Below are 17,537 nucleotides of genomic sequence, written 5' to 3'. Positions count from 1 at the left end.
AATAACAAGTCAAAACAAAAGAAATCTTCAATAATGATGTTACGTTTTTGATCAAGCATACAGTTTTCATGCTTTAATGATTTCAATCTATGGGATTTCAAAAAAGGCTGCATTCCAATGATATGATATATCCATTCCAACAATAATACCATAATAACAAAACACGATTCAAATTGGAGTAATCCCGATTCTAAGTACTCAAAAGTCTGAACCTACCAAGATCAGGATCATTTGACTGCCATCGATATGGCAGTTTCAACCAAGTACCATTGACATAGTAATAGCCTCAATCATTTTTGACATTATAGATCACAGCAGTCTTGGTTTCGGTTAGGCTTGATCATTCAAAGTCTATATATTGACGTTTGGAGCGATATAACACTAAATAGTTGAAATTTTAACCCAATTATTTGTCACGTTGGCAGCAAAAAGCCTTTTAATCTTGGTTATACTGGCAACATTCATTTCTGTGATTAGGTTTTAAGAGTTTTGCAACGTGAACTTGAAATGATAAGCATTTTGAACTCCTGATCAATTCTTTCTGGTCATCTGTTCTTAAAATAGTCTTCGATTGCCAATTTTGGTGATGGTGATTTGAATAAAATCAACATCAGTTTTGGCAAATCATATCCCTCCATTACTTTTGAGCAAGCAACTATGACTGCCAAACTAGTCCAAAGACTCATTTGTAGCCACGTTCAACATTTCAAATATCATTTTGATCCATTCAAATGCGATGGCTTGTAGAATCGTTCAGGTATGTTTTGATCTAAATTTGGAATAACATAAAAGGTCCAAAACACAAAATTGTTGATTTTTAGGTCTCCACTTTATTTATCTAAAACACCATCTTCTTTGGTACAATTGGATGCGTCAGCGGCTAAACAATCAATAAATTTACGCGCTGTTTCAGACTTCTAAGACATTTATTCTGCTTTGTATTTTAGAAACATCATATCTTTTATGAAATTCTCTTTCAATTTCATTACAGGTTTTGTCAAAACATTTTCCAAATGGTCCGCTTCATTGCGTGGCTAGGAATATTGATAAAACTTCAATTTACTACGTCACAACTTATTACTTTAACAGGAACTGGAACTGTATCTTTAACAGGTGATAATGCACTTCCAACTGGAACACAAGTATCTTATATAAGCTATGCAACTACAAAAACATTATCACCAATAGGCAATATAAATTCAACAACTGCTATATCATTTTTAAGTGGAAATGCAACTACAACAACATCAATACATAATGGAACAGCAACAACTACAACATCTTCTATAACACCATCAAATACACAACCTTGTAATCAATATGTTGAATTTTGTGGTAGAAAATATTCAAATATAACTTATGTTGCAGCTCATAACTTTCCATTTGCAAAACAAGGAAATGTTGCAAGTAATCAAAAATATACACCAACTCAACAGTTAAATGATGGTATTAGAATGCGTAAGTTCTCTTTGATTTATCACGCTTTATTCTTTGCTATTTGATTGACCTCTAACATTTCTTTTAGTTCAAGGGCAGACTCATTATGTTAATGGAACTGTATACTTTTGTCATACATCTTGTGATCTTTTAAATGTTGGTACTGTAGAATCAATATTTGAACCAATAGCTCAATGGGTTGAAAGTCATCCATATGATGTTATTTCTATACTAATTGGAAATGGAGATTTCATTGATGTTGGTAATTATACAAAACCAATTATGGATTCTGGTCTAGGAAAATGGGTTTATACACCACCTGTTGTTCCTATGTCACTTGACACCTGGCCTACATTAACTCAAATGATCTTAAAACAAACAAGAGTCGTGATATTTATGGACTATATGGCGAACCAAACAAAAGTCCCATATATTCTAGATGAGTTTAGTCAACTTTGGGAAACACCTTTTTCACCAACAGATCCATCATTTCCATGTGATGTTCAAAGACCACCAGGTTTATCTGCTGAAGATGCAGAAAAAAGACTGTATATGGCAAATCATAATTTAAATGTACAAGTCAGTTTATTTGGAGATACAATACTTGTTCCAAATACTGCTGACCTTAATCAAACCAATGCTGTAAGTGGACCAAGTAGTTTGGGTCAAATGACAGATACTTGTATAGGTAAGTTTTCTTTAGCTACTGATATCAAAGATGCTAATTTTTGCAGATGATTGGGGAAGACCTCCAAACTTTTTACTTGTTGATTATTATGAAGCTGGAAATTTTCCTGGATCAGTCTTTGAAGTTGCTGCAATGGCAAATGGAGTTACATATAATCGATCTTGTTGTGGAACTACTACATCAGGAGCTGGAATTCTTGGATTTGGAACTTTTTCGTTACAATTGGTAACTGTTTTGGTTTTACAGGCCATCATTATGTTTTTTTTATAGAGAAATGCTCACGCCAACGTACATATGAAGATATACAGAGATTAGACTTTACATTAGTAATGTTGAAATATAAATCAAAGCTCGAATTTCCGTCAAGGTGAATTTTCGCCTCAATGACCGTGACTGTTGCTATATGTTGAGGTCTAGCTTTTTAGAGGCTTGAATTGCATTTTATGTTCAATGTTCTCACTTTTCAGAAGATGGCTAGAAGAATTGATATCAATGAAAAGATCACGAAAAGCCAGGTGTTCTTGGTCTTGACATTACATCATTATCGTATTGATTCTGGATTCAATCGTCTATACAGTTTTATTTCATACGTTTGTGTCTAAAGTTCATCTCTACCGATATGCTCGCGCAATTATGTACTTGTTTTTATGTACTTTTATGTTCCTTTTCTTCTCTTTCTACAACAACAACACCAAGCACTTTGTAATATAAAAGCTATCAAAGAAGATATACTTGCAGTCCACATAAGTCCCAACATTAATTTTCCAACTTCAGCTTGTATGTTCAGTTCGGTAACCATCGTTGCAGCGTCTGTAAGAACTGTAAATATACCTGTAGCAATAGTACTTCCAAGTATTGTACATAGACAAGCCAAGAAAGTCATCAAAGAGGTTAAAAACAATCCAAATCCTCTTTGAAAGAAAGGAACCATTAATGCAGCAAGAAAGCATAAAATAACAGCAGTTAAAAAGAATCCAAACATTACTTGAGAAGCAAGTCTCAAGATTTTGAGATAAGTAACAACTTGTTCTGGTATGGCGACTGGATTCTTTTAGCTTTGTAACATAAGGAATTACTAAACTTACTGGTAGCTCCTGCTAAGAGTTCATTCAAGAGAATTTTGACAGGATCGAACCAATATAAGGTTTCTGGTGTACTACACGTTGTAGAATCACTTTGATTAATATAGCTTTGACAGAAGTTCCACAATCCAACTTGATATATATCATGTAAGCCTAGTAAGGAACCCAAGTTAGTATAGGTTTTGAAACTTTGAAGGCACGTAAGCTATATAGACATCTTTACCACATGGAGATACTTCCAAAAGTTTGAACATGACGATGAACTTACCAAGTGTTTGAGCAATGGTATTCAAAAGGACCGCATTAGGTACACTTTGAGGTACTATTTCACTAAGATTCAATCTCATAAAATAGATTGCAGAGAGTCCAGGATTGATAGACCCAACCTCAACAAAGATCAAAAAGATTCCCGCGATGAATAGGAAAAATGAGACCACAAACGAGAATTTGCGAGATGGTCTATGAGTTTGATTGACTCCTAAAGAATGATATTAGCAAAATCAATTCTGATTTGATTGCAGTACTGGTAGATGATGGAATTGAAGAACTGTAACTTGCATGTTTGTGCTGATTTCAAAGAGCAATTGATGTTATCAACATCATCTCTTCAATATCAAACTCAAACTGACTTGGTCTCTTCTTTTTCAAACTTACCATTTTGAAGTTGACTCTCTTCTTTATCAGCCATCAGCTGCCAAGAACTGATGTTGAAAAGATGCCCGAATCGACGTCTTTGTACAACACAACTTGCAACACCCTTGTATCATCAACTTTGGTTCATTATGATATAAAAGAATTCTAATCAAAAGAAAAAATCGATGACAGTTTATTGTAGGCTATAGATTATGTATCAAAACAATACCAAGTCTATTATTAGGGTCTATTGATAAAGCCATGAAACTGAAGTCGCGCTTATTTACGTCATTTTGAGTGGGTACAGAATTGATTGGAAAATGGATAGAGTGATCCCAAGCCCCTTAAAACAATTCCCAATTTTTTATTGAGTTTAAGCAGACCTATCATGAAGTTGATTAATGGTATGCTTAAATGTTTTAGAGGCGTGAGTGAAATTCTTCTACTTGAATGCGCGCAAGAATCACAATGTTTTCAGAACAATTTGAGGATTTCGATTGACATAAAGTTATTAGACATTTAGGAGACCTGCAACTTCAAAAGTTTTATGCTTGACGAGAGAGTTTTTCAAGTGGTATTAATCCCCTCGAAGAGCTATAGTCTATGGATACGCGTTCGACTAAGTTTTACGGGTGCACTGCCAACAGTGGAAATGAAGCATTTTACGACTAGTTACGAAAATTTGTCAAGCAAAATTGTCCAGGTATTCGTCTAGTGAGATTATTTCATCTGTGTATGTCAATCAGATTGTATGTGCTCCTTCAATGATGATTGAGAATAGGTTTTCGTGTGGTCACTCAGAACATCAGACTACAGCTCCTCGATTTTGATATTTGAAGATGTGACTTCTTCAACGACAACTACAACTTGAATCAATTGAAATGTGTACAAACAGACACATTGGGTGATGTAGTTGCTCTTGAATGATCAATAGCAAAACCTCATTCAAGCTGATGATGCTATTGCCCCAATGGTCAATTTTGGATTCATCCTGCGAAAAAAGGCTATGGCAAAGTCGGATTCGTAAGAAGCTCTTGCTCGGATTGAATGACTACTTTTGATCAAGTGGTAGAATGCTTTTCTAGATGCTAATATGATTTTAACTAGTGACATTTCCTTCCTTTTCTTCGATGGGAATCTAAATATAGTAAGCACGAATTTCTTTGGTAATGATGCCAGTTTGGCAATTCACAATCAAAACATAGAGATTCACGCTGTTGAACTCAAATTGCCCAAACAGAACTTGTCTTCACCAGAAACTTAATTCAGTTCTTCCTTGACTGTTCGCTATTGATATCCACGATTGACTTTGACCATAAGGTATTCGCTTAAGGCCAGTGATCTTAAGGCCAGTGATTATCTCAATTTGTCATAGAATTTATCAAATTATGAGTTATACATTTGATTTTGATTTTTATTTTCTACATGAATACTAAAATCTTATTTCTAATCTCAATAACGTTGCATAATAAGAGAAGTCTTCAAAGAATCTTGTGCTAAAAACCAACCTTTTGATTGTAAAAGTGCCATAAGATTATCATGTCCTGAAGAAGCATCAGATTGAGTATCAACTTTAAAAGAAGCTTCAACAATATATTCAAGACCTGATCCAGAAGCAGCTTTGATTGGCCAAACTTCAATATAAAGTTGTAAATTATTCCAAGTACCAATTGATCTTTTTGCTAAAACAGGTCCATAAATACGAGAATTAGAAAGTTCATCTGTTCCCCAACCATTATAAATCCAATTGTTAAACTTATCTGGTGCTTGACTAATTGTCATTGATCTTGAATCTTTTTGATTTGGTAAATCCATTCCACTATAACCAGAGTTTGAAACAGTTTTATCACGACTAATTGATAAAGTTTTTTGAGTATAACCCCATTCAACTTGAGCATCATAAGTTGTAGTTGTAGAATCAAAACCATCAGAATTTGCTTGATTGAGAGCTCCAGTAATATCTCCATTATTAATAGGATATCTAATCTTATAGTCCAATTCAAATTGATTTGCACCTTCCATTTTACGAATACGTGGACTCCATTGATTGTTATAAATGTCTTCATTATTTGTATCCATATATTGAACATTCATCTTTGTAACAGAAGTTGGCATTGAAAAGGTTGAAAGTACGGTTGGTAAAAGTTTATAACTTGAATCAAGTACTTTTGTAGGATCCATTAAGAGTTTGACTTCATAATTAGGAACCATGTTTGAATTTGCTATGACATTTTTGGAAAGAAGTACTACTATAGTAGCAACAAGAGTGAAGCTTGAGGTAACCATCTTGAGTAGTGAGATTGATCCTGTTGAATGTAATTGATGGAGCTTTCAGAATCATATTGCAGAAAGTGTCCTCCTTTTATATACACTCAAAAATGGTGTTATTACTTGATGCTCTTACAAAATGCTGTTGCCAAGAAACAAAAAAACTTCTCGCAAGTCTGCAACCCATCTTCAACAATAAAGTTATTGTCACAAAATGCTATACAAAACTATCATTGTTTCAACCACGTGTAGGAACAATAAAGATGAATGGAAAAGAAACTCAATCTTAAGCATCATTATATAAAATTAGTGGGTAATACAGTGGGGGATACTACGACTAATAGATTCCCCGACTGGAATGTATTAGACGAGGCTGAAATGGAGATATTCTATCCGAATTAGTGTCTTGTAAGCTTTATGATATTTGGACATTGTTTCCAAAAATCGACACTTTCCGATGGAGAAATCTTGCAAAGCTGAAAAGAGCTCCGCTTGACTTGTTTTATTGATCGTTGAGTACATTAGCGCAGACTTTCGAAGCGAGTTTTGGAAAAGAAATTATGATTCTAGAAATTCACCACCATGAATCTTTTTCTTGGTCCATCTTGGCTGACAAGAGTTATCTTGGCAACTCAAAAGCAATTCAAATGTCCTCAAGCATCGGATCAAAAGAAAAACCAAAAGTATCACCTTCTCAGTAACCACTTGAAAATCCACTGATGTGAAATTGAGTTGTGTTTAGAATCTTTGTTTGTTGAGATTATCCATCAAATCAAGCAAATGAGAGTCTTCTGTCCAGAAATGCCAGTTCTTGAAGCAATCACTACCTTTGAAAGGTATAGTACTAATAAACAAGTTTAAGACTTATCATTCAATTCAAGCTTTTCACTTCTCTTAATCCATTCATTCCATGTCATTCTCTTCTCTTCATCTAAAGAAAGAGTTTTATATATCCATCCGACATGCTTTTTAAGCCAAATTGCAGCATTTAGATTCATTGAAACATATCTATTCCAGATTCCTCCTTTAATTGGATCCCAATCTTTATCAAATGATCCTAAGTATGCTGTCCATCTACTGGGGATGCTCAATGCAGAAAACAAAAACAGAAATGGTATTGGGAACATCCATAAGCATAAAGCAGTGATCAGAAAAGGTTTAGCTTTTGGTGATAATCCTGATTGATGATCTTGAAAGTTAAAGTGTTATTGATAGTATGAAAAAGTTGCAATCATAGCTGCCCAAGCTGGTGCGATTATTGAAACATACACTACAGCTACCAATTCCTGTTGACCATTTGTATATGGTGATAATGTTCTACGTGATAACCATTTGAAATCAGGAATACCATCTATAAAGAATTAGCATGGCTATAAATTTGAAGACAAGTATGATACCATGTTCAATGAGAATTTGTTGAAATGATGAAATTGGTCTTGATTTCATAATCTTTGTTTTTGATTTCTGTTGAGTCATGTTCAAATCGATGAAGTTGGCTAAAAGAGTCCCTTGATAACGAAGATAAATCGTTTTAGTATTAGGTGATGGTTTTGATGAAGTTTTGAAATACGCGGCATAAATTATATGTCCATCTTGCTTCCATAGCATAATATAATCTATTATTTGGTCTGCACCTTCAGGTAAAGCAATTGATGCGCCATCATTCATGTTTGCAATTTGAAAATTGATGATTTCTTTCCGGCTCCAATCACTTGAAAAGCGAAAAATCAAAAGATTCTCTCTTCTTAAACCTGGTTCAATGACTAAAAAATCTTCAACGAAATACATCCAAAGCTCTGAAGACAAAAATCTCCTGTTTAAAAGTTTTGGAATCCACCCATTAGCACTTTTAGTTTTGTTGGTATTTTGTAAACCTTGACTTTCCTGAGGATCCTGAATAAACATTGGTGTAGCTAATAATGCATGAAAACTAAAAAGTATTCTTTGCATTCTCTCCTCTGATGAATCAAAAGTCATTACTTCATGAGCATTGAAGTAAAGTAAATTTGCAATTATGACGTGAATATCCTCACTTTTTGTAGTTGATCTTTGACATAATTCATTCCAATTATTAACAAACTGAAGAGCTCTTTCTTCTGGAGATCTCAATTTCATAAAATAATCATTTCCTCTTTGTCCAGCTGGTCTTGCATTAAAAGCAAACCTTGCATATTGACTTTTATGAAACCATTTGGAACGTGTTATCCACTTTGGAAGTTTATAATGTTGTTCTTGAGTTAAATCACGGTTCCATTTTTAATTTAAACGATTCCAAAGAGATGAATAGAGACCTTGATATATTTCCACTTGTTTTTTGTCGTCTTCCTGGGGAAGTATTACTTTGGAAGTATTATATCTTCGAAAGTAAGGCCAATTCAAACACCATTCTTCAATTGGTTTTATCAAAGAGTTAGGAAAATGATAAACACATTCTGAACATAAAACTCCTTCTTGTAGAGTCCAACCTCTTTTGTTCCAAGTTGAAACCAGTATTCTTGCCAAAATTTTGTTTGCTGAAACTTTTAATATTGTTAGATATTGTAGTTCCAAATCCAAGATTAAAACATGAATAGATCCAGCATATATAGAAACCATATCATTTATTGATTGGATTCTGAGATGTTTTAGTTCTGATGAAACTGGTATACAAAGAGTGTCGAGCCAAAATAACTGTCCAAAGGAATCGCTCAAGTTGGAAAGAGCCAATCGTTCATAGTCCAAAAGTTTGTTTCCTAATTTGACAATCCTATTTTCGGTCGAAGATGGCATTCTGTCTAGAATCCATTTCAACTCTAACAAACGACATTTCGGAAGAGCATTTTGAAATGGATTGCCTAATCCATCTGCCCATACGTGAGAGATTGTGTTATATCGATTATAAATATTTGATTCTGAATCTTGACGAATAAAGACATGAGGAACACCTTAGTGTGCTAAAATTTCAACTAACTTGTCAATATTGATCGGAGCCATATCACATTTGCAAAATTTTTCACAATGCCGAGTCTGGTAGTTGGACATGTCGACATTATTCGCAACACAGGCTCTATTCGATAGACATGCATCATAATTGATCTTTCGAGGCCCTTGTCGAGATAATTGTGAAATGAATTCTAAGATATCAGCCTGTTTCTTAAATTCATTTAAGAAACTTTGAATCTGATGAGGATAACATCCATTCTGTAGCATACGATCCCTATATCCATCATTCCCTCCAATTGTCATGTCTTGAAGTCTCGAAAACCTTGATTTTACATTATGGAAGAAATAAAATTACTTTTGAATAGGAGAAATTGACAGTTTATATCCTTTTCGCTTCAACCTATGTTTAGTGATATCCCGCTACAAACTTGAAATTACTTGTAAACAACTTGGACAATGGAATTTTGATCCGCCACAATGTGGCGCATCCCAAAAACACAACCAATCATGCGAAATTCACAAGACACAAACCTCAATTTGAGAAACTCTATCGGCCTCTGGAACAATCTATCAGATAATTATCCTACAAATCGCAGCATCTTATAATCATTAAAAATAATTCGAGTTTAAAGCTCAGAATTGATTTAAGTTTGCAACGTGGTCTTGGCTGGGGTACTAGCGCAAAGATTAGCGGGCGGCCCGCACTTAGCGCCAAAAATATTGTTTTCCTCACCCAACTCCACCCCAACTTCTATTATGAATTCAACCACCCAAAAACAATCATTTCTCGACCAAAAATGATCAAAAAAAGTCGTGACAAACGTCAAAAAGCTTGGCGATTGCCAGGGATCGAACCTGGGACCTAATGCGCTAATTTAGCGACGAAACCTCTCTAATTGGGCGGAAACTTACCTCTCGCATACAGCCCAGGGTGTCCCCTAAGCGAGAATTATACCACTAAACCACAATCGCATACCACTGAGTCATGGAAGCTAAAGCAGACAGAATTTTGTCCCAACCAAACATATCCTGCGCCAATGTCGTAATCCAAGACAGCCGGTTCGAATCTGTCATTACCTCGTTTGTTAGCTGTCGGATGATGCGACTGTACATCTCAACAAGCTCGAACATATTTCTGAACTGACTTACACATATCTGAGGCTTACACTACCAAGCTGTCTTTCTGAAGCTCATATCTTTCGTGCGCTTTAGTGAATGTTGCCTTGCACGGCACGTCGCAAGCTGCGCAACTCAGATTGCCGAGCTGCGCCTCACAGAAAGATTTTCCAAGTTTTCTTTGAAGCATAAAAACTTGGCTATAAAAACATGGTAGAGACTCAAAAAATGGATGGCTTCATGATCAAGTTTTCAAGCTGATACCATGGATGATGCTAATGGATCAAAGAATGAAAAGTTGGCTGATGAAATACAACAAGAATTTTTCTTTCGCATTAAGAGAATACCAGTAAGAATCCTTGCCAAGTACAATATTGTCATTGTCATTGTATTCTTATTAGAATTTCTCCTTATACTTTCGAATAATTTTGGTCCTTTTGGTCTTTGGAAATCTTTTGTCTCACAATCTACAGAATATCGAGATTCATTTAGAGATACGAGCTTTGCTAAATCTATTGGACTTAATTCAGACTCTTTAGCTCCTTATTCTTTATGGCGTGGCTGGGTTGTACCAAGTTTCCTATCTGGATCAACTTACATATTGGTTTCAATCATTTCCCTGAGATATGAACTTTATCATTGGAAGCCAGAACTACTTGAGCATTATCTGAAAATTACCAAAGAATCAAGATTTGGTTCATGGATACCACAATCATGGTTAGATTTTGCTTTTCATATATATACAGAACAACATCTGGATAGAATCAGTAGACGTATTCAAGAAAGAAAACATTTCGCTTTAAGAGATTCAAGAGAATTTGTCAAAGTTTTACAAGTCGTTGGAACTAATATAGTTCTATCTATTGTTGCTTTACTCGTATTATGGGCTTTATTTTTGCAAACACATTTTGAAGCAGATCACATTTTGGAACTACCAAAGTCATATGTTCCTCCAATTCAAGGAATTACTTGGTATTTTTTCAATGATCTATTCTATTTTTATCCTCATTGGATTGCTCATACAGGATTATCACCAAATGGTTTACATCGTTGGATAATTCCATCATCATTATCTCAAATGATCTATAAACATTTCAACAAGTCTCACAAATTGCATCACAAGACAAAAGCAAACATTGGTGTTGCAGCATGGTATTGTTCTAAATGGGAACAAGTTCTTTTCAATCTGTTTCCAGCTCTAGTTGGACCATTGATTACTCAGATCGTGGCTGATAGCCTTGGTGTACAACACATTTGGGGAACTCATCTTGTAACACTTTATGTTTGGTTAATGGCTGCTACAGCAAATTCAGTTTTAGCTCATACAGGTTATCGTTCAGTTTGGAATGATCCTGGAAAGCATGATCTTCATCATGAAAGAGCTTTTGACCCTAAGAAATCTGTTAATTTTGGTACAATGGGTGTTTTTGATTGGTTTCATGGTACTCTTAGTTCAATTCAAAAAGAAGATGCAAAGAAATGGGCATCTCAAAGAGATCATCAGGCTGCTTTATATGAAGCAAGCAAAAGAACAGGTATTCCATTGACTGAGGCACAGATGGAAATCATTCAACAACCTCATCATGATAGGGAATGGGAAGAGAAGAGAGATATTTAGACAAAGCTCAACATAGAATAACGATATAGATAATCACATGATCTTCTGACGATTTTTTATGTTTCTATATAACTTAATTGGTGCTCCTTCAGGTTATTTAGTAGCGCATCCTCTACTTTGTGTTTACTCAACATCAACATTTGAAACTTTACTTCGAATTCGGCGATATCTGATATCTGACTCAACGTTAGCCGTGGAACCATCACCAAGATTCTTATTTGGTTGTCTCTTTCTTGCGTAAGACTCGATCAACGGTAAGCAGAAGCATGTAAAGCATATGAAAATTGCCACCCAAATTGAACCAAATAGATAACCATTTGAACTCTTATATTCTGGAGCATCAGCTGGTAGGAAATCGGTATTGTTGAGCAAGAGTTTCAGCTGTACTATGAAAATAAGCAATGTTCCGTTGAATGTTTTCCCAAAAGTGTTACGGAGGAAAAATACTCACTAACCAATGGCAATCATCAAACCTGTGGTAACAGAACGCAGTTGACTATCCGAAGAACATGCTACATTGGCCCAACTAAGTAGAAGAGCTGGTATTCCTGCGTATGCACTTCCGATAAAGTACATGGAATATGTGAAACCAAAATTGTCAGGCCAAATGGTCCAAACAACATAAGCAAATAGTTGTAGTATTGCAAGGAGAAAGATGATGATATAACCCGAACCTATTGCATCTGCAGAAAACCCACTAATAAGTAGCCAGACAAATTGACAACCTCCTACTGCAGGTCCAAGATTGTTTGCAGTCACACTATCATAACCATATTTGGTCAAAAAGAGGATAAACCATCTCATAATCAAAGTTCCACAACTAATTTGCATAACACCATATGCGATTGGAAAGCAATAGAATTGCCACGACTTCAAGATTCGTAATATGGAATTGATGTTCCAGATAAAAGACGAAACACGACCTTCATCTTCAATTCTTTTGATGGCAAGTTCTTGTTCTGCTCTAGTGAGCCACCAGGTTCTTTTCGAGGTTGGCTCATTCGGACAACATATGAAGCCATAAACTGCAACTGGTATACTAATTATGAAATTGAAAATGAATAACCATTGCCAGGCTAGCAATCCAAGTCTCCCATCCATGTTTTTGGTTAAACCACTTTGAATAAAACCACTTATCATACTACCAAGTGTTGAGGAGAACAAGAAAAGTGAACCTCTTCTATATATTTCGCGCTTTCGATAAAAAGATCCAATGATGTAGAACGCTCCCGAGTATGCAATGGACTCAAATAGTCCAGTACAAAATCTCAGGCCATAGATTGTATTTGCGGTTTTAGCTTTATAGGTAAAGAGCACGAAAAAGGACCAGATCAAAGTAAATGTAGGTAAGACCCATCTTGGAGGAAAATAAGATAACAATGGAGTGAAAATAAGACTTCCAACAATTACTCCAACATTGAAATAGGTAGTAAACCAATTCAAATCATCAGCTGGCAGATGAAGTGAGTTTTGTAGACCAGTTTTCCCTATCCATGCATTGGTTATATTGGTCTGATCAAGAACTTTGACAAAGAAGGTCAAACATGTGTATGACAAGATGAAGAAATCAAATTTGGATAACAAGATCTTTTCAGCTTTGCTAGTACCCGGTTCATACCAATGGTACCAACGTTGAATGTTTTTGATATCTTTTTGACGATTGAAGTTCAAACTTTCACCATTGTGTGTGTCCATGTTAGCAAATGTTGTCGAGGAATGTGGGTAGGTGACTGGCATAAATAAAAATACAAATAGAGTAAGAAAAAAGTGAATCTCAGTCAATATAGCAGTTTATCAAAGATTATAGAACAAGAGACTAAACGCCATCTATGAACCATCCTTCAAGCAAAAAAACATAAATATCCTGAAGTGTTTCCTAATCAGATTAAAATGATTCCATATATTACCTAACTCTGCAGCAAATTAAAACATCAAGTCACTCCTACAACGTAAAGATATGGCTCTCTGAAATATCCGGAAATTCACCGTGGAGAGATTGAGCTCGTGTCAACGTCAAAACCAAAAAGCCTGACTAGTATTATAGATGTTACTGAAAGTTTGGATCTTTAGATTTTATAGGTTCTAAAAATTAACAATCAGATTGGATTGTGGAATGCCAATTATTGTGACATGACTTCTGGAAAATGATTGATTTCATCCTCGTACGTTCGTAGAGCAATTCCAATGATCGGCTACTTTCCGGAGATATTGATACAATTTGTCTCGATTGTGAGCAAGTTAATAAAAAGTAATTCTACATCCAGACTATGAGGATGGAAAATGGAAGATGTTAATTACCATACAGGAATTCCATGTTCTTTTGGAGCAATCATTCCTGTAGCAGTAAAATGAGCAGAGATAGCTCTGGTCATCATCAGCAAAAGGGGCATTTTGTCAAGAACATTACAAAATGTTAGTAATGTTTTCTAAAAGTGAGTTAGGTGCAGTACAAGACCTGGCGTAATTCGCTTATGTTGGTGCAAATCATGCACATCATCTTTACTCAATGGCAACACCTCAGTTGATGGGTTTAAGCCTGCTTAATTACCTATTGGAGTTAAGAAATAATTTAAGATGACGAGCTAAGTCGCAAATGTTTCCAAGGAATCAGGTCTTATGTTTGAGGTCTGCTTTATCATGATAGTGACTCTTTCCAAAGCTTTTGTTCCGCTAGTACTGCTGAACTTTCGTGTCGTTGTAGATCATAAAGTAGATGAAAAATGGAGACTGAAATCCTTCAAGATAATGATGAAGAAATATTTCAAATGTTGGTAAAGAATCACGTAATTTAGTGAATAGGAATTGAATGATTGGTATGTGCTTCAAGTTATCTGTCTCAAAAAGCTGAAATCTTGCTTGTTGTAGGCTCCATGTATGAAAACTGTATCACATTCATCTCAATCTCACTTAAAATGAGTAATATCAAAGAAGCCAGACGTAGAGTCGATATTAAAGATATAAGAGCACTGGATCGATTAAAATCTATGGAATACTCCACTCCATTAAGCTGATGAAAGTGTATAAATCTTCAATCTACATTTGTGAGCAGAATTTAAGAGACGAAATCGATAAGCTTTTTTAATGAGCGGGAACTAGGCCCAAAGAGTATTAGCGCGACTGTCACAGCAATCTAAATTTATATTTTGTTTGATACTTCTCAACCAGTTTCCATTCTTTTGGAGATATAAGATCTATATTTGGCAGTTTGGGTATTTGAAATAGTCAAGTTATGAGACTCTAGATTGAAAGGCGAGTTATGTTTATGCTTTGATCGAGGAATGGGCAAAACATATGCTTGTATAATGACATCAATATCGAAACTTGGCTCTTATTAAACTTCCAAAAATGGGGTTTTCTCTTCAAACAAATTACTCTACATGCACAAGGCCCATTGGAAGGTCTATGATCTTGAGACAATGTCCTATCACTCATCTTGTAATTTACCAAAACTTTGTAACCAAGGTTACCTACATTTTAGGTCAATTCCAATCTTCGACAATACTTCCTTAGCTTCATTTACATTGATTAACCATACCATTTTTGAGTGAAAAGTTCCACAAACAGCTTTGTTACACTTTACTTTTGGTATATTCAATTTCAGTTTATGGAGATATGCTTTCGTCGCAAGAAACAATAGAGAGCGACGTAATTGTCGGAAGCTCTGTTGCGCATTGTGCTATATACAGCCTTATGGGCCTTGTAGATATATATAAGTAGCGCTTGAGATCTCGGAGAAATATTTCTTGAATCGTGCATATCAGATCACAAATTTAAATTACATTCATTTTTAAAGGTTTCGATCTTTACACCAACATGAAGTCAATCCTTATTCTTGCTCCTTGCTACTATAGCTCTCTGTGCAGCTTCTCCACAAAGAGGTCGTGGAGGTGAGGTAAGGAGGCGAGGTAGAGGAGGTGGTGGTCGCGGTTTTGGAGGTGGTGGTAGAGGCTTCGGAGGTGGTAGAGGTGAAGGTGGAAGAGGGTTTGGAGGAGGAAGAGGTTTCGGAGGAGGAAGAGGTGGTGAAGGCGGTGGTGGTAGAGGGTTCGGTGGAGGTGGATTTGGTGGTGAAGGTGGTGGTTTTGGAGGAGGTGGTGGTAAGTTCAAACTTATGCTTCTCTTTCACTGATTTCTAACATCAAACAGGATTTGGAGGTGGATTTGGAGGAGGTGGATACGGTGGAGGACTTGGCGGATATGGTGATGGATTTGGAGGTTTCGGCTATGGAGACGCAGGTCTTGGTCTCGTCTTGGTCTTGATGCTGGACTAGGTGCAGCCGCAGCTATTGACGGAACTGCAGCGGCAGTTGGAGACCTCGCAGCTGTGCTGCCGTTGGAGCAGCCGCAGCAACAGGAGATCTTGGTTATGGATATGGTGATCCATACTACTACCGTAAAGTTCAAGAAACTGAAACCGATGCTCAAAGTCAAGAAGTTACTGAAAAGAAGAACTCAAATGAAGACGCTTCCACTTCGAAAACACCAGAGGCACAAAACACCAACGAAAATAACAGCTTTCACCAGAAACATCCGCTGTTCCAAACAATACCGAAACATCCAAAGTATAAGGTGTTGCAAATCCAGATATGAGCTGTCTTTGTAACCTTAAGCAAAAGGCATCAACCATCGAGTTCTGTGCCAATCCAGGTCTTACTACGAGCAGTAAAGTTATAGCTACTCAAATCCATTGTGAAAATATTACCTTTTATATTAGAATATCAAATGATACCATTTGCTGACCTTTAGGATACCAATAGTTTCGGAGGTTTTTGCTTTTCTCTTACGATAACATCTCACTTACAAGTTTGGCTTTCATACCATGTTTGACTGTATTTGTCAAGTTGTGCAAGTCTATAAATCATCTAATTATGTTTCGCGTTCTATATGGGGTATTAAAAATGTTTACAAAGAACCCCCCTTGACTATTAGATATTCTCCTTCCTTTGGTACACAGAACCTGAAGCAGATACACTATTTCTATCCCTTTCTTTATTACTTTCAGCAATTCCTTTAACTTCTTTAAGCATTTCTTTAAAGCCATCTTCCAAAGTTTTCATTCTAGACAACATGATTCTATTCAATTGCTTTGGTCCAGAACGATTACCAATTGATCGCATTTGATTGCTTTCTTGACCATCATCGTCGTCGTCATCATCCTGATTATCATCATTCTCGTCCTCATCATCGTCCTCATCATCTTGATTTCCACCTCTAAATCTCCCTCTACGTAGAGCTTGAATTCCCATTGAGTTCCAAAACTTGCACTTAACATTGCAGGATTTGGAGCAGCTCTGTTATCACCTAGATCTGAAGCCAAATCTAATGCCATAGAGTTACGTGATTTAGCTTTGTTTCGACGATTTAAGATTTGTAGATTTGGAGCTGATTTATTGAAATTCCTAAAAGAAGGTCGGATAGGAGGACTAAAAGGATCTTGCAAATTAATGCTTTTGGATCGTGATTCATCTTCCTCATCATCATTAGCAAAAATGGAGCTTCTTTAGGTGACAACTTGGAAATTTTCAAAGTTTTTGAAGCTTTCGAGCTGATTTTCGAAGAAGATGCATGACTTTGATCTTCTGTAGGCATGAATAGAATTGTACCTGAAGAAGCAGTTCTAAAATGTTGTTTACGCCTATCTTCTTGCATTGTTTCAGAAATTCGTTTTTGAGTAGAAGGAGGTTCGGGTGTTTCATCACCTTTGAGTAATCCTATTCGTACTGGAACTGGTGTTGCTGGTTCTTCTTCTTCATTTGATGATGCTAAAAGCTGAACA

The 17,537-nt window shown here is 35.9% G+C and overlaps 2 protein-coding genes across 2 annotated transcripts; one reads left to right on the top strand and one right to left on the bottom strand.

Moving 5' to 3' along the window:
• Positions 1 to 736: 736 nt before the first annotated feature.
• On the top strand, positions 737 to 2,727 carry LOC147892350 (putative secreted protein ARB_08043). The gene is made up of 5 exons (XM_087387336.1): positions 737 to 757; positions 948 to 1,458; positions 1,526 to 2,125; positions 2,172 to 2,350; positions 2,593 to 2,727. The coding sequence occupies exons 1-5, from the start codon at positions 737 to 739 to the stop codon at positions 2,725 to 2,727; spliced, it is 1,446 nt and encodes a 481-aa protein (XP_087243462.1).
• A 2,565-nt stretch (positions 2,728 to 5,292) lies between these two features.
• LOC147892349 (uncharacterized) lies at positions 5,293 to 6,051 on the bottom strand. Its single transcript, XM_087387335.1, has one exon. It carries the CDS (start codon positions 6,049 to 6,051, stop codon positions 5,293 to 5,295), a length of 759 nt encoding a protein of 252 aa, XP_087243461.1.
• Positions 6,052 to 17,537: the final 11,486 nt, after the last annotated feature.

Source organism: Dipteris shenzhenensis, chromosome 16 (genome assembly GCF_047967505.1).
Source record: "Dipteris shenzhenensis isolate YYH24624 ecotype China chromosome 16, Dip_SZ_1.0, whole genome shotgun sequence".
Classification (NCBI taxonomy): domain Eukaryota; kingdom Viridiplantae; phylum Streptophyta; class Polypodiopsida; order Gleicheniales; family Dipteridaceae; genus Dipteris; species Dipteris shenzhenensis.
Note: the sequence above shows the minus strand (reverse complement) of the source record. Positions and strands in the feature narration are given on the sequence as shown.